At 44.6% G+C, this 22,205-nt stretch overlaps 1 protein-coding gene across 1 annotated transcript in view; it reads right to left on the bottom strand.

Moving 5' to 3' along the window:
- The window catches only part of FMN2 (formin 2), a 302,966-nt gene that overhangs the window by 74,840 nt on the left and 205,921 nt on the right, over window positions 1–22,205 (bottom strand). Inside the window, exons 12-13 of the mRNA XM_075862445.1 lie at window positions 9,382–9,441; window positions 8,658–8,778 (exon numbers count right to left, since the gene is read on the bottom strand). Coding sequence (XP_075718560.1) covers window positions 8,658–8,778; window positions 9,382–9,441 — 181 coding nt within the window. The remainder of the gene's footprint in view (window positions 1–8,657; window positions 8,779–9,381; window positions 9,442–22,205) is intronic.

The raw sequence follows: 22,205 nt of genomic DNA on the forward strand, positions 1-22,205 counted from the left end.
TTTGTTTTTGTTTGGGGCATTGTCTACAAGGGGGAGGTGGGAGACTGTATGGCACTGTCTACAAGGGGGAGGTGGGGGGCTATATGGCACGATCTACAAAAAGGAGGTGGGGGATTATGGCACTGTCTACAGGTGGGCACTATACTGTGTGGGGGCCACTAAGCGGACATTATACTGTGTAGGGGTACTACAGGTGGCATAATACTGTGGGCAAAATTAGAGGACAAAATACTGTGTCCTTGAAGGGGTTGTAATATATTACATAATTAAATATTATTATTATACTGTATGGGGGCACTAAAGGGGCATTCTAATTTTTTTATAGGGCATTTTTTTTTAATGATGGTGGGTGGGTGGGGCGCCGAAAGATCATTTTGCACAGGGCGCCATCTATCCTAGGGCCGGCCCTGCATATATATATATTATACACCGTGTTCCAAATTATTATGCACATTGGATTTAAGTGTCATAAACATTTAATTATTAGTTTTTCAATTAAACTCATGGATGGTATTGTGTCTTAGGGCTGGCTCTTTGGATCATTGTAATCAATCTCAGACACTTGTGATAATTAGTTTGTCAGGTGTGCCCAATCAAAGGAAAACTACTTAAGAAGGACGTTCCACATTATTAAGCAGGCCACAGGTTTCAAGCAATATGGGAAAGAAAAAGGATCTCTCTGATGCCGAAAAGCGTGAAATAGTGCAATACCTTGGACAAGGTATGAAAACATTGGATAGTTCAAGAAAACTTAAGCGTGATCATCGTACTGTGAAAAGATTTGTGGCTGATTCAGAGCAGAGACGGGTTCGTTCAGATAAAAGCATAATGAGGAAGGTTTCTGCCAGACAAATTAATAGGATTAGGGGAGCAGCTGCTAAAATGCCATTGCAAAGCAGCAAACAGGTATTTTAAGCCGCTGGTGCCTCTGGAGTCCCACGAACCTCAAGGTGTAGGATCCTCCGAGGTTTGCAAGTGTGCATAAAGCTATTAGTCGGCCACCCCTAAACAATGCTCACAAGCAGAAACGGTTGCAGTGGGCTCAGAAATACATGAAGACTAATTTCCAAACCGTGTTGTTTACTGATGAGTGCCGTGCAACCCTGGATGGTCCAGATGGATGGAGTAGTGGATGGTTGGTGAATGGCCACGATGTCCCAACAAGGCTGCAACGTCAGCAAGGAGGTGGCGGAGTCCTGTTTTAGGCTGGAATCATGGGGAGAGAGCTGGTAGGCCCCTTTAGGGTCCCTGACGGTGTGAAAATGACCTCTGCAAAGTACATAGAGTTTAGGACTGACCACTTTCTACCGTGGTACAAAAAGAAGAACCGTACCTTCCGTAGCAAAATTATCTTCATGCATGACAATGCACCATCTCATGCTGCAAAGAATACCTCTGTGTCATTGGCTGCTATGGGCATAAAGGGAGAGAAACTCATGGTGTGGCCCCCATGTTCCCCTGACCTCAACCCTATTGAGAACCTTTGGAGCATCCTCAACGGCAATTTACAGCATGCAGGGGGGGGCCTCTAGGCATAACACATCGCATTAGTTTAACCATATCCACAGGATTTGCCATAAAAGTCTGATATATGGGGATTCAACCTCTGGGACCACCATTTATCGGGAGAATGTGAGTCCCCTGATCTTCAGTTTGGCACTCCACTGCTCAGCTGTTTCTATATCGCCTCTTCTACATGACAGAATTTTAGTCAGTATTTTGCATCAATATTTGTAAGCCAAAACCTTGAGTGGGTCCAAAACATGGAAAAAGGTCAAATTTTTTCCACTCTGTTTATGCTTCACTCCTGGCTTCGTCTTCCAAATACTGAAGCATAAGACTGACCGAAATACTTCCATGTGAAAGTACTCCCACAAAATACAATGCAGATAGCCATGCAAATGCAAGGCCATCTTGTTTCCTTCTTTCTGGAGTGCCATACAGGGGACCCTCATTTTCCTGAAAGAGGGGAGTCCCAGATTTGAATTCCTCACCTATCAGACATTTGTGACATATATTTTCAATATCCCATAAATGTCTCCGATGGAAATATCCTTTTAAATTTTATTACATCTCTTGAGAGCAGTAGAATCTGAAAATGTAGCTCTTGGACTAGAAAACGTTTTGCACCCTGATCTAGACATTATAACATGATTACATGATAGTAATTTTAGATGTTTGCATACGTATGGCATTGAGAAAGGATAGGTATATGTATATTGGAAAGGGGGACTCATGAAATGTAACTTTTCCCTAGTTTCTAGGCAATTAACAACATCTAAGTTGTAACGGTCGCGTACCACAGACCCCTCTCATCCTGCCGACGTCTCCCTCCCCAGAGATGCCAGCACATGCTGCCGTCCTGCCCTGCAGTGACTACTAGGGTGTGCGTGAGCTCATTCCCGGCTTTAGGGGACTACTAGGGCCATCACGCGCACATTTAAAGAATTTACTAATTAATCCCAGATCACCCAGGACTATAAAAAAGGCCCTGCCCTTTCACTACTTGCCTGAGCATTGTTTGTATTCCTGTTAGTCCTGCAAATGGTCCTTTATTCGTATCCTGTTCCCAGTGTTCCCGTGGCCTGCTACCTGTATCCCGTGCTGTATTTGTTCCTGTGCCCTCTCCAGTGTTGGAGTCGTGTTGTGCCGTCTGCTATGCCTGAGGTCATACACCCCGTCTGGTGTCATCTGCCATGCCTTGTACCTCCTGACACTTTTTGCATCACCTGCCGTCATAGTACCATCTGAGCTTAGCCTTGCTACTGTCTGGGCTATTACAGGTACCCTTGTGCTTGGACTTTGTAGAGACTTGGTACACTGTTGTTTGGCCAGCTGCCACTCCGCTATGGCAGTGCGGCATAGTGGGTCCATATACCTACAGATCGTGACAGTACGCTCACGCCATGGACTCCAGGTCCACGGCCAACTTTATCCAACAGGACCTAGTGGATTAGCTCCAGATACCGACGGTTTGAGACACCCCTGGCTGTTACCTCGGGGAATGGTCTTCCTTTGCCCGATCCTATTGTGTCTGAGACCTTGCCACTGAGGCTCCAAGTTGGAGCTCTTCACACTGAGCAAATGGTATTCCTCATCTTGCCCAAAGCCATCAATCCTGTGTTGCCCTGGCTCCGGCTTCATGCTCTAGTGCTGGACTGGAATTCCGGAGAAGTTCACCAATGGGGCTCCAAATGTCCCCAACGCTGCCTGTTATAGATCCATCCTGTCCTGTATCCTATGTCTCAGTCGTTAACAGGATTACCACTCATTATGCGCAGTCTGCATATGTCTTCAGCAAGAAGGAGGCTGAGATGCTTCCCCCACACTGGGCGTATGACTGTCCAATTGAACTGGTTCCTAATGCTTCACCTCTCCGTGGACAGGTATACCCCCTCTCCTTTCTAGAGACTCAGTCTATGTCTGCCTATATCAAAGAGAATCTTGAGAGGGGTTCCATATGAAAATCCTCCTCCCCTTCGTAAAGAAAAAAGATGGATCTCTTCGACCCTGCATTGACTATCGTGGTCTCAACCAGATCAAGGTCAAAAATAAATACCCTTTGCCATTGATCTCTAAATTATTTGATCGTATACCAGGAGCCAGGATCTACTCTAAACTAATCTTGATGACATTTTGATCTTCTCCCCAGATCCGACAACACATCGGAGGCATGTCCATGAGCTTCCATTGTGACTAAGAGAGAATCGCCTGTATGCCAAATTGGAGAAGTGCATTTTTGAAAAAAATTCTATGCCCTTCCTGGGCTACATCATCTCGGACCAGGGCCTCAACATGGATCCTGAGAAAGTCAAGTCCGTCCTCGAATGGCCACGAACTCAGGGCCTGCGGTCCATACAGCGTTTTCTGGGATTCGCTAACTTCTACCAGCAGTTTATCCCAAATTTCTTATCTGGCTCCCATCTCTACCCTTAACAAGCAAGGTATGAACACCAAAGTGTGGACTCCAGAACAAGAATCAGCGTTTAATAGCTTTCATTTCAGCCTCGATCCTCCATCATCCTGATGTGTCTCGACAGATCTCATTGGAGGTGGACGCTTCCTGTGTTGGTGCAGGTGCACTTCTGTTCCAGAGAAGCTTTAAAGGAAAGACTGTAGTGTGTGGCTATTATTCTAGACTTTTCTCTCCCGCAGAGCGCAATTACTCTATTGGGGATCGGGAGTTACTGGCCATCAAGTTGGCACTAGAGGAGTGGAGACACCTGCTAGAGGGCGCTGCTAACCCCATTCTGATATTCCTTCGACCACAAGAATCTTTCTTATCTCAAGTCGGCTTTATGGCTAAACACCCGTCAAGCGAGGTCGTTGCTGTTCTTCACCCATTTAAAGTTTGTGCTCCACTACCGTCCCGCTGACAAAAATGTGAGGGCCGATGCCCTGTCCGGGTCGTTTGAAACAGAGGACACTGTGGAGATCCCTCCATGTCCTGCATTGTTTCTGCTAATCCTCTGCAGGTTAAAGACATCCCTCCGGGTAGGACTTTTGTTTGGTTGGCAGATAGGAGAAGAATTATCCACTGGGGACACAGCTCCAAACTGGCAGGGCACACAGGTGTTCCTAAGACTCGAGATCTGATTGTTCGTAATTTCTGGTGGCCCACCTGCCCAAAGATATTGTGGACTTTGTCTCTAACAAGGTTGCTACTCCAGGCCTGCCGGTCTACTCCAACCTCTGCCTGCGCCCAATGCTCCCTGGCAGCATATTGCAATGGACTTTGTTACTGATCTTCCTCTCTCAGCAGGATGCAATACAGTCTGGGTAGTGGTGGATTGGTTCTTGAAGATGGCACACTTTATCCCACTTACCGGCCTACCTTCTGTTCCTCGACTGGCAAATCTCTTCATCCAGCACATCTTTCGTTTGCATGGCTCACCCCTCCATATCATTTCCGATCCTGTGGTTCAGCTCACTTCAAGATTCTGGAGAGCCCTATGTAGACTCCTGGATGTGAAATTGGACTTTTCCTCAGCCTACCATCCCCAGTCCAATGGGCAAGTCCAGAGAAGTCCTAGATCAAATCATGGAGAATTATCTTCATCATTTTATCTCCATGAAGCATGATGACTGGGTACAGCTTCTTCCATGGGCCGAGTTCTCATGTAACAACCACACAAGTGAGTCCACTGCTTCCACACCGTTCTTCATTGTCTACGGCCAACATCGACAAATCCCTCTGTAAGGGATCTGCCAGGCACAACTTCTGTGGATACGCCCATAGGTAATCAGTCTGCACCTGAGTCTATGTCTCTGAGACTGACTCCATCTTCCACCACTCAGGACGGCAGGCTTAGGAGTGGGAGAGCCTATCGCAGCCTTGCCAGACTCAGCTAGCTCCCGCCCTCTGTCTATTTATACCTGCCTTTCCTGTTCCTCCTTTGCTTGTGATTCTTCTCGTTTGGTTTCCTGGCCCAGCTACAGCTTCTAACTATTTGATCCTGCTCCATACTGACCCTGGCTTACTGACTACTCTCCTGCTCTGCGTTTGGTACCTCGTACACTCCTGGTTTGACTCGGCTCTTTTACCTCTCTTGTTGCTCACGGTGTTGCCGTGGGCAACTGCCCCATTTCCCTTAGCTTTGTGTACCCTTGTCTGTTTGTCTCGTGCACTTACTGAGCGCAGGGACCGCCGCCCAGTTGTACCCCGTCGCCTAGGGCGGGTCGTTGCAAGTAGGCAGGGACAGAGTGGCGGGTAGATTAGGGCTCACTTGTCCGTTTCCCTACCCCCTTCATTACACCCTCTTCCTGTTTCGGCTACATCCCAGGTACCCGCAGCTGACTCTGCATTTGGGGACTTTCTACATATCTGGCAGCAAACCCGATCCTCTATTCTGCTGGCAGTTGATCACATGAAGTGAAAAGCGAATACAACAAGTAGAGAGCCACCTCAGTGTCTTCCGGGTACTAAAGTCTTGCTGTCCTCAAGGAAAATTAGTTTGAAGGTGCCTTCGTACAAATTTGCTCCCAGGTTCCTCAATCCTTTTGAGAACCTACAACAGATTAACCCTGTCTCCTATAAGCTTCGGCTGCCTCCTACCCTCAAAATCCCCAACTCCTTTTATGTGTCCCTCCTTAAACCTGTGGTGCTGAACCACTACAGTAAGACTCCTAGTCCTGCGGTTGCGCCCAGCGGTTCTTCCGATGTGTTTGAGGTAAAAGATATCCTGGACTGCAAGAGGGTAGGAGGAAGGACTTTCTATTTAGTGGATTGGAGAGGGTTTGGTCCTGAAGAGAGGTTCTGGGAGCCAGAAGAAAATCTTAATGCTCTTACCCTCATTAAGAAATTTCTCTCTCGCTCTGGACCCAAGAAGAGGGGGGTAAGGGGGTGTACTGCAATGGCCACGGACCGCTGACCCCTCTCATCCTGCCAACGTCTCCCTCCCCAGAGATACCAGCACATGCGGGCGTCCTGCCCTGCAGTGACCACTAAGCTGCGCGCGCAAGCTCATTCCTAGCCTTAAAGGGCCAGCGTCCGAACATGTAAAGAATTGACTAATTACTCCCAGATCACCCTGGAGTATAAAAATGGCGCTGCCCTTTCATTCTTTGTCTGACCGTTGTTTGTATTCCTATGTTAGTCTTGCAAATGGTCCCTTAGTCGTATGCTGTTAGTCTGAGATTACAAAATAATAGTTTTTGTTTTTTTCTAGAAACAGTGTCACCCTTGTCCATAGCCTGTATCTCCATTCACTTATAGTGGTGCTTGAAAGTTTGTGAACCTTTCAGAATTTTCTTTATAAGTCCTAAAAGAAGATAAAGAGAACCAAATCAAACAAATGAGGAAAATGATCCAATATCACATATGTGAGTGGCAAAAGTATGTGAACGTTTGCTTTCAGTATCTGGTGTGACCCCCTTGTGCAGCAATAACAGCATCTAAATGTTTCCAGTAATTGTTTATTAGTCCTGCACATCGGCGTGGAGGAATTTTAGCCCATTCCTTAGTACTAAACAGCTTCAACTCTGTTGTTGTTCTCTTGACATTCAGCTCACGGACAGATGTCCTGACATTTTCCTTTAGAACTTCATGGTATAATTCAGAATACATTGTTCCATGAACAGTGGCAAGCCGACCTGGAAAAGATGCAGCACAACAGGCACAAACCATAATACTTCCACCACAGATGGTATGAGGTTTTGATGCTGGAATGCAGTGTTTTCCTTTCTCCACACATAATGCTTTTTACTTAAACCAAAAATAATTATTCTGGTCTTATCCATCCACAAAACATTGTGGCAATAGCATTCTGGCTTGTCCAGGTGTTCTGTAGCAAACTGCAGACGGGCAGCAATGTTCTTTTTAGAAAAGCAGTGGCTTTCTCATTGCAATGGTTATGGAATTGCAAGTTGAGCGATTCCCCTAAGGCTGCTGGAGACTGCCGGGAGAGAGCATACAAATAAATCTGCAACCTCAAATCCGTCACAACTCTGATCGACAGAGTCTAAGGCTACTCTAAGGTTTTCGCCGGAGCCGACCACAAGGTGGGATGTTCTTTGTGCATAGAATCCAGGTTGTCTGAGCAGAGTTCAGTGTTGGATAAGAGATGCAATGCACGCAATACATGAACAGGATAACCAGACAGCCAGAGGGTAAACAAAATGTCCAAAACAGTGCAAGTGTATATCCGGTAAAGCAGAGGTCAGAACCAGCCAAGAGCAGATAACCAAAATCGGTAAACAAAGGGTTATCCAAATTCACACCGAGGTCAATGTCCCAGAAGTCAAAGGTGAAGGGTATAGATAAATAGCTTGATCAAAACGCATGCAGACAGGAAAATCACAAGCAAAGCACAGGTGGAGGAAGCTAGTTATAAATACAACCCTACACCTGATAGGCAGAAGGACAGAGAAAAGAGATGCTAAGGGAACATGCACTTTCCTAACAGCAATCCTGCCATGTACACCATTGTTGTTCAGGGTCAGCCTGATGGTGGACTCATGAACATTAGCTAATATGAGAAAGGCCTTTAGTTGCTTAGAGGTTCCTCTAGTTGCTTGGGTTCCTTTGTGACCTTGCAGACTATTATACGCCTTCCTCTTTGCGTGATCTTTGTTGGTCAACCACTCCTGGGGAGAGTAATAATGGTCTTGAATTTCCTCCTTTTATACACAATCTGTCTGACTGTGGAATGGTGGAGTCCAAAATTTTTAGAGATGGTTTTGTAACTTTTTGCAGCCTGATGAGCATCAACAACTCTTCTTCTGAGGTCCTTAGAAATCTCCTTTGTTTGTGCCATGATACACTTCTATTTAATTACTTTTAGGACTTGTGTGAAAATCTGATGCAGAAATAAAGAAAATTCTGAAGGGTTCACAAACTCACTGTAAATGTAGCTGAGCAGCGATACTAGACACAGCATATGGTTAAGAGTAGAGCACACTGGAGAAAAACACAGGCCATTTTTTTTAAATCTAGATAGTCTCTTCAATGAGGAAACGCAGATCCTTTACAAACATATTACTTTTTTATGCTCATTACCCAGCACTATAAGGATCGTAAAGGAAATGTGTACTTTTACAACCATCCCTATTCCTTAGCCACGTGTCAAATTATACTAGATAACAGGAATCTTACGACTTTTGAACACAAGTTATGCTTATGATATATTAATAAGGCTTAGATAGATATTATAACGTACCAAGCACATCTTTCTTTAATTTGCGAAGATCCTTAACAAAGTCTTCAAATTTCATTTGAGAGGCTTGAAATAGATCCTGAGGCTCTGGCAATATGAAAGTGCTTTCTTCTTTGCCAGCATTCTGAAAGTTATATTGGAAATCAATTACCATAAAACCTATACAATGTATCAGCTTTGAAAGTCAACTAAACATTTGATTTGTATACTGTATATTCATTAACTGTTATTGATTTACCAGTGATTTACTGTATGTTTCATATTGGGGTTCAAATTAGAAAAAAATATTTAGATTTTTGCCATTTTTCATGTTTTTTAATACATAAATATGAACCATGTTGACCTAAATGTATTATTAAAAGAAAGTATAATATGTAATGAAAAAACAATGTCATAATTGCTTGGATATGCAAAACCATGCCAGAGTTATTTCAGATAAACAGACACATAAGATTTCTATAATCTGGCTTCGTCCTGAAGCTATAAAATGGCTTAGTCCTAAAGGGTTTAAGCCAGGATCACACACACAATTTTGATGCAGTTTTTGTGGCAGTTTTTGGCTCAACTTCAGCCAAAGCTAGAAGTAGATCAAAAAGATCTGCCACTTCTGTGTTTGGCTCAAAAAATTGCAACAAAAACCGAATCAAAACTGTATGTGTGATCTTGACCTTAATAATATTAAAAATAAATTAAAATATATTAAAAGTAGTAAATCAAGCAGACTTACATCATCAAAGTGGCGTAGGTAGTATGAAACAATGTATGAAAGTAAATTTCTGCTGTTATCCTAGACAAACACAAGAAAAATATTATTTCAGCAAATGTTTCAGAAACATGAAAGTCATTTCTTACAAAAGGTCATACCAACCCTTTTTAACTCACAACTTTAAAAAAAAAGTTAACACAGGCTCTGTTCACATCTGCGTTGGGGTCCTGTTCTGACACTCCGTCGGAGGTTTCCATCTGGACGGGACCCTGAGCAGACACAAACTGACACAGACGGAAACCAGAGGATGGAAACGGAAACCTCTGGTTTCCGTCGGTGTCAGTTTGTGTCTGCTCAGGGTCCCATTCTGACGGAAACCTCAGACGGAACGTAAGAACGGGACCCCAACACAGATGTGAACAGAGCCTAAAGCACATTTTAAGGAAAGTCAGTAATCATGCAGCTTGTACCTTTTAACTCAGGAGCTGTTGCTAAGAGTCAAAGCATATGCGAGTGTGCAAAGCATTAGGATGGCAGAGTGCAAGTGGATTTCAGTGACAAGGGCACCTTTGCATTGGTGCCATCATATGCACTTAAGACATGGAAATTTCCACAGCTTAATTATTAATGCTTCAGACACAACCTCGTATTCTAAGGCTTGGTTCACACTGTGTTTTTGTTGCATTTTTAACTTTGTTTTGTTTTGGTTGATAAACTCTTATGTTTTATCAACCCAAAAAAACCATGTTAAGAATGCAACAAAAACAAATCAATGTGAACTGTGGGAAAAGCAGTGGAGGTCCAGTTTGGTTGAGATTAACAGCATGCCAATAAAAAGTTAAAGGGTTATACAGTTTCTAATAAATGACTCTGAGCTATTATACAATTTTTTATTTTCCACTTCTCATTTTGTGAAAATAAAGCTTAAATGGACACTATCTTTTCAAACAACGTATGCTACGTTGCACACACAAGTCTAAATAATAATAATAATAATCTTTATTTATATAGCGCCAACATATTACGCAGCACTTTACAATTTAGAGGGAACATGAAACAAACAATATCAGACATTACATAGTGACAAAGTTAATTTACAATTCAAACTTGAGGAGTGAGGACTCTGCTCGCAAGAGCTTACAATCTATGAGGAAATAAGGGAGACACAAAGTGTAACAATGTTTGTTCTGTACAATAGTCCAGCCATTTTTTATACACATGGGGTGGTACACATAAAGCTGCATGAGCCGGTCACCAGCCAGTATCCGTGTATGACGGACATGAAGAGGAGTGTGAGGAAATCTTATTCTGATGACTAATCTAAAAGGGGGGCCATGGAAAGGAGTCGGATTAGGGAATGATATAGGCCTGTCTAAATAGATGTGTTTTCAGGGCACGTTTAAAACTGTGGATAAAGAGAGAGAGAGCAGGAGGAGGCAGCAGCAGCAGCAGAGAGAGACGCACACAGCCACGCTACCCATAGAAGTTTATAAAGGAGGGAGCAGGAGCAGAGTGAGGAGACACAAACATACAGAAATGTGCTGGATCTTCTGGTAAGAGATATGTCACCCCAGTGTTGGATGCTCAGCTACACTGCTCCATGCTGATGCTGCAGCTTCTAAATATGTGATAGATCAAGCAAACAAAGAACGTAGTAAGCAGCACTCTATGAGGATGTGTGATGGGTGCCAACAACTGCAACCTGACCCAAGGTTGTAAATATACCAAATAAATGACAAAGAATTACAGCACTCCAATGAAAATCCAGTGGGAAAAAAAGTGAAGGTTTATTAGCCCATATTAGTGCAATGTTTCAGTTCCACAATCGAACCTTTTTCAAGCATTAAAAAAGTTCCAATGTGGAACTGAAATGTTGCACTTATATGGCCTAATAAACCTTTACTTGTTTTTCCACTGGATTTTCATTGGAGTGCTGCAATTTATTTTAATTTATGTGATAATGGAGAATTAAGAGACAATGCATGAAGAGGTGAAAAATGCTAAAAATTAATGCAGAATACAAATCATATAATGGGCAGAAATAGTGTTATTGCTTATGTACACACATATATCCGCTTATTCTGAAATGTCACCTGCAAAATTTTGTATGCTTTCAAGGCTATGTACACCTTCTCAACCATTTTTTTAATTGTTCCAATGCATCTAAAAAAACAAAGCAAGTTTGCATATAGTCTTGATTGAAAATGTACTATTGATTTGAGTGTAGCACGGCCTGCCCCTTCCCTGGACCCAGTAACATCACATCCAAGTTGATTGTATTTTAACAAAACCCCAAACAGGAAAAGACATTCTTCTAAACTCTGCCATCCAGGCAGAAATCCTGATTAAATGTGGAGCGTGCAATTGCCATGACTTCTACAGGCTTTCCAGGAAAGACATTAATGAATAGCATATCATTTATCCCCTATAATGGAGTTAGTTTAAATGTCGTGGTAATATAAAGTGCTTATCCTCTATGTCTACTTCCCATAATGGTTCCCTAAGCCCTGGCCATTTTTCCTTGTTTGACACGATCTTTTCCAGCTAAATCTTTGATCAGACCCGGGACCCAAAACCTCAGTGCCCTCCTTTGTTGGATGTTCATATGAAGAGAGAAATTTTCTGGCATATGTTTGAGGGCTAATGAGGCCCATGGATGAAGTGGTTGCGTCTATATATTTTGGATATCCCCACACAGATTTTATTTAAAATGGTCAGGAGAGCTGTCTTGTTTTTTAATCATAACTTTCCTCATTCTGATAATGGCCTCTGTTTGAATGCTCCCAAAAATATACATTCAATGGAGGCCTGTAACATATCCCACTGTATAGGCATACAGTGGGATAAATCGGCCATAGGGTCCCACTGTAAAAAAAGCGTATACCACACTGTATTTTTTATTTTTTTTACTGTGTACAACTGTATGGACCAGCATAGTGTACTATTTTTGCTTGCTACAGGGTCAGTCACTCCGCCAATGCAGTCTCCTCTTCCTCTGACTTCTCCCTCTACATCAGCAGCAGACATACTGCCAAATCAACATGTGCAGGTGGACAGGGACCACAAGTGGTGGGTAGTACCTCTCTACCAGTTAGATTTTTTTTTAAATCAGTTCAATTTTATTAACAAGAACAGCAATACATTATCGTCTATGCATCAACTGTATCAGCATTGTATACAACATTTCCATTATAACATCTTACAGAAATATCCCAACATTGCATTCCACCCTCAACCCCTGAACAGCCCCCTGCCAGTATCTGTTCCATATGGACAAATTGTCACAAGACCCCATAAATCCATATCAATTCTCCATATATGCATATAGTCTTTTATCGTGTCTTACCCCGCGCCTTGCCATCTCCTGCCTGGAGGTATCCCACTTGGCCGGCTCTCCCGTATACTGAATATGCCCTGGTCAGACAACTATCTCCTAAAGAAGAACATTTCATAGTCGGTCTTGTCTTTGGGACCCTGCTATGCACCCCAAGTCTTTTCCTATTGTTACTAGGAATGATCTCTTATATTTGTGCCCGTAGTCCACTCAGTTCTGGTGACACAAACCTCGAGTAGTCCAACCATCTTCCCCACTGCTTATGAAATTTCTTTACATTACCCCTTTTAGAAAATATTTTATACTCCATCAAAATGGTGTGATTTAGCATTCCCACAATTTCCCTCTGCACAGGAGGCTCGCCATCCAACCAGTGTTTCGGTATACACTTTCTAGTCTGGTTGTAATGACGGGGGGTGGGGAGACAGACAAGTGAGCCCTAATCTACCCGCCACTCAGTCCCTGCCTACTTGCAACGACCAGCCCTAGGTGACGGGGTACAACTGGGCGACAGTCCCTACGCTCAATAAGTGCACGACAGACAAACAGACAAGGGTACACAGAGCTAGGGGGAGAAAAGGGGCAGTTGCCCACGGCAACACCGTGAGCAACAAGAGAAGTAAACAAGCCGAGTCAAACCAGGAGTGTACGAGGTACCAAACGCAGAGCAGGAGAGTAGTCAGCAAGCCGGGGTCAATATGAAGCAAGGACAATAGTACAAGACGCTGCAGCAGGGCCAGGAAACCAAACAAAAAGAATCACAAGCAAAGGAGGAACAGGAAAGGCAGGTATAAATAGACAGAGGGCGGGAGCTAGCTCCGTCTGGCCAGGCTGTGATAGGTTCTCCCACTCCTAAGCCTGCCACCCTGAGTGGTGGAAGATGGAGTCAGTCTCACAGACATAGAAGCAGGTGCAGACTGATTATCTATGGGCGTTAACCCCGAAGCTGTGCCTGGCAGATCCTTTACAGTACCCCCCCCTTTTATGAGGGGCCACCGGACGCCTTTCTAAGTGGACCTGGTTTACTGGGGAAATGAAGGTGAAACCTCCTGACCAATATCCCAGCGTGAACATCCCGAGCGGGTACCCAAGTCCTTTCCTCAGGCCCGTATCCTCTCCAATGGACCAGGTACTGGAGGGAGCCTTGGACCATCCTGCTGTCCACAATCTTGGCCACCTCGAATTCTGCCCCCTCAGGGGTGAGAACAGGGACCGGAGGTTTCCTCGAGGGAGCCAAGGACAGGGAGCAGCGTTTAAGGAGGGAGGCATGGAACACGTCGTGTACTCGAAAAGATGGGGGCAACTCCAGTCGGAAGGAGACAGGATTGAGGACTTCAATGACCTTGTACGGCCCCATAAACCGGGGAGCAAACTTCTTGGACGGGACCTTAAGGAGCAAATTTTTAGACGATAGCCACACCAGATCCCCGACCATAAACAAGGGGTTAGCAGAACGTTTTCTGTATGCTCTGGGACACCTCTAGGTTCTTCTGAACCTGAGCCCAGACTGTGCACAGTTCTCGATGAACGACCTCTACCTCGGGATTGTTGGAACTACCAGGTGAAACGGAAGAGAACCGTGGATTAAACCCAAAATTACAGAAAAAGGGGGAGACCCCTGACGAGTTACTGACCCGGTTATTAAGGGAAAATTCGGCGACGGGAATGAATGAGACCCAATCATATTGACAGTCAGAGATAAAACACCTTAAATATTGTTCTAGAGACTGATTAGTCCTCTCAGTTTGGCCATTAGTTTCAGGATGGAAGGCAGAGGAGAAGGACAGATCAATCTCCAACTTTTTACAGGCTCTCCAAAACAATGAAACAAATTGTACCCCTCTATCAGAAACAATATTGACAGGGACCAGATGGAGACGCAGGATGTGTTTGACAAACAAGGTAGCTAGCATCTTGGCATTGGGTAGTTTCTTGAGGGGCACAAAGTGGCACATCTTACTGAAGCGATCTACTACAACCCACACCACCGACTTGCCTTGAGATGGAGGCAAATCGGTGATAAAATCCACGGAGATATGGGTCCAAGGTCTCTGGGGAATGGGCAAAGAACATAGTAAGCCCACTGGTCGGGACCTGGGAGTCTTGGACCTAGCACAAACTTCACAAGCGGCGACGTAGGCCTTAACGTCTTTGGGCAACCCAGGCCACCAATAGTTTCTGGCAATGAGGTACTTGGTACCCAGGATGCCTGGATGGCCAGATAGTGCAGAGTCATGATTTTCCCTAAGTACCCTTTGCCGGAATTGCAGTTGAACAAACAGCTTGTTCTCAGGAATGCTCCCGGGAGCTGAACCTTGATCAGCCGCAATTTCAGAGACTAAATCAGAATCAATAGAGGAAATGATTATACCTGGAGGCAAAACACAAGCAGGATCTTCCTCCAAAGGAGGGCTGGCCATGAAGCTACGCGACAGTGCATCAGCCTTAATATTTTTAGACCCAGCCCTACCCTTAGGGAGCTTAGCTCCTGGTACCAAATCAATTGCGCAATCGTATTCTCTATGAGGAGGTAACACTTCGGAGGCCTCTTTAGAGAAAACATCAGCAAAGTCCTGAACAAACTCAGGTAGAGTGTTCACCTCCTCAGGGGGAGAAATAGAATTAACAGAAAAACATGACGTAATGCCTTTATTACCCCATTTGGTAAGATCCCCAGTATTCCAGTCAAACGTGGGATTATGCAACTGCAACCAGGGAAGTCCTAAAAAACCATATCGGACGATAATCCCTGCCTCACCAGTACAGAGCACTGCTCCAAATGCATGGAGCCAACAAGGAGTTCAAAAACAGGGGTATGCTGTGTAAAATAACCATTAGCAAGAGGAGTGGAGTCGATACCCACTACCGGGACAGGTTTAGGCAAATCAATCAATGGCATAGCTAGAGACATAGCAAATTCCACAGACATAATATTAGCAAAAGACCCTGAATCCACGAAGGCACTGCCGGCAGCAGACCTACCACCAAAAGAGACCTGAAAGGGAAGCAAGATTTTATTAAGTTTCATATTTACGGGAAATACCTGTGCGCCCAAGTGACCTCCCCGATGATCACTTAGGAGCGGAAGTTCTCCGGCTGCATTCTTACGCTTAGGACAGTTGTTCACTTGATGCTTGTCATCCCCACAATAGAAGCAGAGACCATTCTTCCTGCGGAAATCTCTACGTTGTTGGGGTGACACGGAGGCCCCGAGTTGCATAGGTACCTCCGAGTCTTCCGGGGAGGAACGAAGCAACGGAACCTCGGGAGGCATCATGGGGGAGTCAGAGGAGAAAACACATAAACGTTCACGTTGTCGTTCCCTGAGACGTCGGTCAAGTCGTACCGCTAAAGCCATAACCTGGTCTAGGGAGTCAGAAGAGGGATAGCTAACTAACAGGTCTTTCAGGGCGTTCGACAGACCCAACCTAAACTGGCACCTTAAGGCAGGGTCATTCCACCGAGAAGCTACGCACCACTCAACAGGTCTCTTACCCTGACGTAAGGCCACCAGCTGACTCTCGGCAAAAGCAATCTTGTCAGTCTCGTCATAGATGAGTCATAGATGAGTCCCAGAGCAGAAAAGAAAAGATCAACGGAGGAAAGTTCAGGGGCGTCAGGAGTCAAGGAGAAGGTCCATTCTTGGGGCCCTTCCTGGAGCCGGGACATAATTATTAACCTGAGGAGTGGGGCTTTAAGCGAAAATAGAGCCTACAACTCTCCCGAAAGGAGAGAAAAGTCTTCCGGTCCCCTGAGAACCGGTCGGGCAACTTAAGGTGGGGTTCAAGAGGTGAGGTGAGGGGGACTACCAAGGTAGCATCAGGCTGGTTGACCCTCTGAGCCAGGGCCTGGACCTGTAGGGAGAGACCCTGCATTTGCTGAGCCAGGGTCTCAAGGGGGTCCATAGTAGTGTCAGGGACCAGGGTAGACTAGGTATGGGCTTGTGATTATGTAATGACGGGGGGTGGGGAGACAGATAAGTGAGCCCTAATCTACCCGCCACTCAGTCCCTGCCTACTTGCAACGACCCGCCCTAGGCGACGGGGTACAACTGGGCGACAGTCCCTATGCTCAATAAGTGCACGACAGACAAACAGACAAGGGTACACAGAGCTAGTGGGAGAAAAGGGGCAGTTGCCCACGGCAACACCGTGAGCAACAAGGGAAGTAAACGAGCCGAGTCAAACCAGGAGTGTACGAGGTACCAAACGCAGAGCAGGAGAGTAGTCAGCAAGCCGGGGTCAATATGAAGCAAGGACAATAGTACAAGACACTGCAGCAGGGCCAGGAAACCAAACGAAAAGAATCACAAGCAAAGGAGGAACAGGAAAGGCAGGTATAAATAGACAGAGGGCGGGAGCTAGCTCCGTCTGGCCAGGCTGTGATAGGTTCTCCCACTCCTAAGCCTGCCACCCTGAGTGGTGGAAGATGGAGTCAGTCTCACAGACATAGAAGCAGGTGCAGACTGATTATCTATGGGCGTTAACCCCGAAGCTGTGCCTGGCAGATCCTTTACACTGGTATAGAATTTTTGCAATTGCCAAACAATTCAGTTCTCCAACAAACCCCAGTAGCAGCACCTTTGGGTTTGCTGATAAGTCCATACCATATACCGTTTTTATCAATTCCAAAATCTCCCTCCATAGATTCCGCAAGGCCCCACATGTTCAGAACATATGATAGATGTCTGCTTTCTCCTCTCTACCAGTTAGATTAAGGAGCAGACGCTCAGTTGGCAAGGGACTGAAGTCTTGATTTTGTATAAAGTTGCAATATCCTGGCTTATTTGCAAAGTGGACAGGGCTAAACTGACCCGAGGGCAAGATTTTGTTGAAGCTTGTATGCATTCTACCCAGGTTTACCAACTGGAAAAAGTAGACCTGGTAAGTTTGATTAATTGATGTGTAATGCATGTAATGTGGTCAGTGTGTGGTATGTGTACTGTGTGTGTGTGTGTGTGTGTGTGTGTGTGTGTGTGTGTGTGTGTGTGTGTGTGTGTGTGTGTGTGTGTGTGTGTGTGTGTGTGTATGGTGCATATGCATCATGTGTGCTGTGTCCAGAATGTAAGTGATGTGTAAATAACGCTTGTGCATTCTATGTGTAGGTGGTGCATGTGCAATCTGTGTCCTATTTTTAAGTGGTGTATATGTGGCATGTATCCTGATTATGGGTGGCACATAAGCAGCATGGGTCCAGGGTGTGGGTGGCATGTGTTCCGCATATAGGTGGCATGTGTGCAGCATGTGGTTGGCGCATGTGCAGAATGTGTACATTCTGCAAGACAAGGGATGGTAATATGCAGCAGCCTGAAATCCGTCCCTAGCGCTCCAAGCTACTGATAAATTCTGAAGTCTCCCCCCTGCACAGCCTGCCCGTGTGACCATACGTCAGTTCTAGGATAGACGAGACCTGCTGTTGTGCTCCACTGTGTATGTATTTATTGGTTATGCTGGGACTTATAGTTCCTCATTGCTCCACTGTATATTTATTTATTACTAGGTTATTCTGTGAATTATAGTGCTTCAGTTCTCCACTGCGTATTTATTCATTACTAGGCTATACTGGGACTTATAGTATCTCAGTATGTAATTATTCTTAATTACGGTTTATGGAACTCCCATTCACTTGTATGGAAGTTGCAGAAACCGCATAGCTCAGTGAGTTTGGCTGTTCCTGAAATTACTGGCCACCTCTTCACTGATTCTCTGCCGGGATGCAGCAGTCAGCAACCACCTCACCAGACAGGACAGGTTCGGGGGATGAGCGTTTTCCAAGAGGTGGCACCTTCATCGACATTTCTGGCCTATCCCATACCTCCCAACCGTCCCAGATTCAGCAGGACAGTCCCGGATTCCGTGCGGTGCCCCGCGCGGCCAGGGGTATGTCTCGCTGTCAAATGTATCTGCGCCCTCAGGACGCAGATACAGTTGAACCCAATGCTGAAGCAGGGAACCATCAGCACCCTGCTTCAGAATTAATTCAGAGCAGAGGGAGCTCCTCCACTTGCCGAGGACTCCTCGGGCACAGCGCTACTTTAAGCGCTGTGCTCGGGGAAGCCCTGATGTCACTGTCCATATATGGATAGTGACGTCAGTGGCTACTCCTTGAGCAGAATCCCTGTTGCCAATGATCTGGCCGGGGATTCCGCTCCTAGACATTGATATGGACATTGACGTCAGGGGATCCTCCTGGAGCGGAATCCCCGGCCAGAGTTGGCATTCCGCTCAAGTAGTGGCCACTGACGTCACTGTCCATATATGGACAGTGACATGAAGGCTTCCCTCTAGGAGCGGAATCCCTGGCCTATGCTCTGGATGGGGATTCCGCCCCTAGAGGGAGTCCCAATGGCACTATCTACAGGGGGGATGGCGCTATCTTCAAGGGAGGTGTGGCACTATCTACATGGACACTGTGGCACTATATGCATGGGCACTATCTACATGGGCACTGGCGGCATTATACTGTACAAGCGCAGCTAGGGGGCATTATAACCTATGGGGGCAGTTATGGGGCATTATGCTGTTTGGGAGCAGCTATGGGGGCATTATGCTGTATGGGGGAATTAAGCTGTATGGGGCAGCTATGGGGCATTATACTGTCAGGGGCAACTATGGAGGCATTATACTGTATGGGGGATTCTGTGTGGGCATTATACTTTATGGGGGCATTATACTGTATGGGGTGGCTATGGGGACATTATCCTGCATGGGGACAGCTATAGGGCATTATGCTGTATGGGGGAATTTGTTTGGGTATTATAATGGGGGCATCTGTGTGGGGATTATACTGTATGGGGGCTTCTGTGTGGGCATTATACGGCATGGGTGCATCTATGGGGGCTTTATACTCTATGGTGGCAGCTAGAGGGCATTATACTGTGTGGGAGCAGCTATTTGGCATTATACTGTGTGGGAAGCACTACGGGAGCAAGATACTGTGTGGGCTGAACCGGGTGCGTATGGGTGGGGATTGGGTGGGATTAGAGGTGTGGCTTAAAAGAACAAAAATAAATTGAGGTTGTCCCTCTTTGTGATACTTGAGAGTTGGCAGGTATGAAGCTTATTCTTACAAAACAAAAACTTTTTCACTCATTCATTGTCGAGGCTGGAATTAGCTGTCATGACATCCCATCTCCTGAACGCAGTAATTTATCCAGAAGTATGAGGCATGATGAAAGCTTTTTGTGTGATGAATGATTGCAGATATACGTACGTTATCTTGAGTTGTTGTTGCAGATGTGTGAATCTTAAGGTTCATGGTATGAGAGAATTTTTTCCGGCATTGAACATTGAAACTGTTAAGATTGTATGAAACAGAAGCTGTGAGGAGTGAGTGCGTGACCTCCCCCCCCTTTGGAATGTGATGACGTAGTGAGAAAAAAAAAAGGAAAACAGGAGCTTTTAAAGTGTCAGTGAAGAAACTTGTGCAGAAGTAGTGTGAATCCATTGCATACACCTGTCTGTATGTAATATGAGAAAGCTGAATGCTGTGTAGTGAACCTGAAATGAATTGTGCTGTTTGGATTTGTGTATTGTTACCGGTCTGTTAGGAATGTTATTTATTGTTGGCTGTTGTGTAACCTGTTAAGGATTAAGGGGAATATTATCCTGTTGCCCGATTGCTCTGAGATAGTTTAGTGTCAGGGACACCTCGCTCGGCGAGGTACTATGTGTCCGTAGATGACACAAACTGCCCATAGGTGGCAGAGCTGAGATTTACAGACCAATGACCAGAGTTACAGAGCACTAACCCAGCGGGTATGAACTACAAACTTCCCGTAGGTTGCAGAGCTGAGCGTCACAGATCACTGGTCAGAGTTACAGACCACTAACCCAACAGAGATAAAGACTGTCCATAGGTGACAGAGTTTGGATATTCGTAGGTAATATCCTGCAGTACTGTCAAGGACTTCTGTGGTAGTCATGATAATGGAGAACTCGGAGAGCAGAGCAACAGGGGAAGCCCCGTAGTGTGATGTACAGCCAAAGAAATTGTGACAAACAGGGTAAGAAATACAACTAATAAGGGGTCCTGTAATAATCAGGTCCTTTGTCAAGATTGTAGTAGTCAAGTGAATATATATATGAAACTGCATGTGAGAAGTGTGATAAATGTGTATGTACCATTACACAGTGCAATGGGGAAAACTTTGAATGTTGTATTGAGTAATAATTTATACATTTCTAGCACACACTGCCAGCTTGTAATATAGTGTGTAAGGGTCCTTAAAAACCGTCAGTTGTATGCATTGTCAGATTGGCATAAGGTAGGAATCAGTACAGACTGATTTCTAGCACGCATTTGATAATCCGGCATATAGAGTGTCGTAGTAGTATAACTACCTACACAAATTACAGTGAAGCACATTGGTATTGGCGCAGACCCAGAGTCCCTAAAGAAATAATCACCAACATACGTAGAAAACACCCAGACTACAACCCACAGAGTGAATGTTTGAGTGGGGAGGATGAGATATATGTGATCAAATAAGTGGATTGTTCAAAAATGTAGGCTGCGTGGATGTTAATAAATGGCTGTTTGTGAATAGACAGAGACAGAAAATGAATTTGGAATGCTGCGTGTAAGGAATTGATGATGATGACTAATGTAGATTGTGATGGGGAGGGGGGCTGTATGATGTAACATGTGTGAACTCTGATGTGGCCAAAATATAGCAGATCTATATTATATGCTCTTATTTTTAACAGAAGTACTGTGTCAAATTTTTAGTGTCTTGTGTATGGGGTTAAATAATTTTGAGTTATACATTTAATCAGTTCCTCTCCTCTGTGTAAAGGAATGTTTATTTTCTCTGCACATGCGCTGTTGTCCGTAAGTATACAGAGTGAGTAAGATATTACAGCAAGCTGAATTTGCATAAAAAAATAAAAGTTACGTTACATATATGTGTTATGATATGATTTAATGTTGTAATGTTTTCAAGTTAATTCAAATGAATTAAAATATAGATATTGTGAGACACGGGGTCTTGAAAATGTATGTACCCCTACTGTTCCCTACTCCCACATATAGCTTATTGGTTTGCAGTAATTAATATTAGCAGATATATTATTTTCTGTTTAATTGGATAAAGAATTACAATTGTTGTAATTGTTTTTACACATGTAGGCAGTACTGCCTAAATGTTATTTTTGAAAATGTATGATGTTTTAAAACTAAACGGTTGCAAGTTATTTAAAAGACAAAATGTAGTTTTGGCAGGAGAAAGTCATTTTTGTGCTATTCTATTGCGTATTACAGGGGGCCAAACTAGTGCCCCCAGATAGAGTGTCCATCCTCACTATGTTGAGATATGTAGTTTTGAACTCTGTTACATTACTTCCGCAGAGTCCAAAAAGGAGAGAGTAGTGATGAGACTGATCAGGTACAATTTTCTTTTGTTTTGAATTAATGAATTTAGTTCTAAGAAGTCTACAAAATGTGTATGAGACCCTAATGAGTAATCCAGATTAAATGTGTATAAGAGTAACCCAGATTTTGAGTTTTCTTC

This window comes from Rhinoderma darwinii, chromosome 4 (assembly GCF_050947455.1).
Source record: "Rhinoderma darwinii isolate aRhiDar2 chromosome 4, aRhiDar2.hap1, whole genome shotgun sequence".
NCBI lineage: Eukaryota > Metazoa > Chordata > Amphibia > Anura > Rhinodermatidae > Rhinoderma > Rhinoderma darwinii.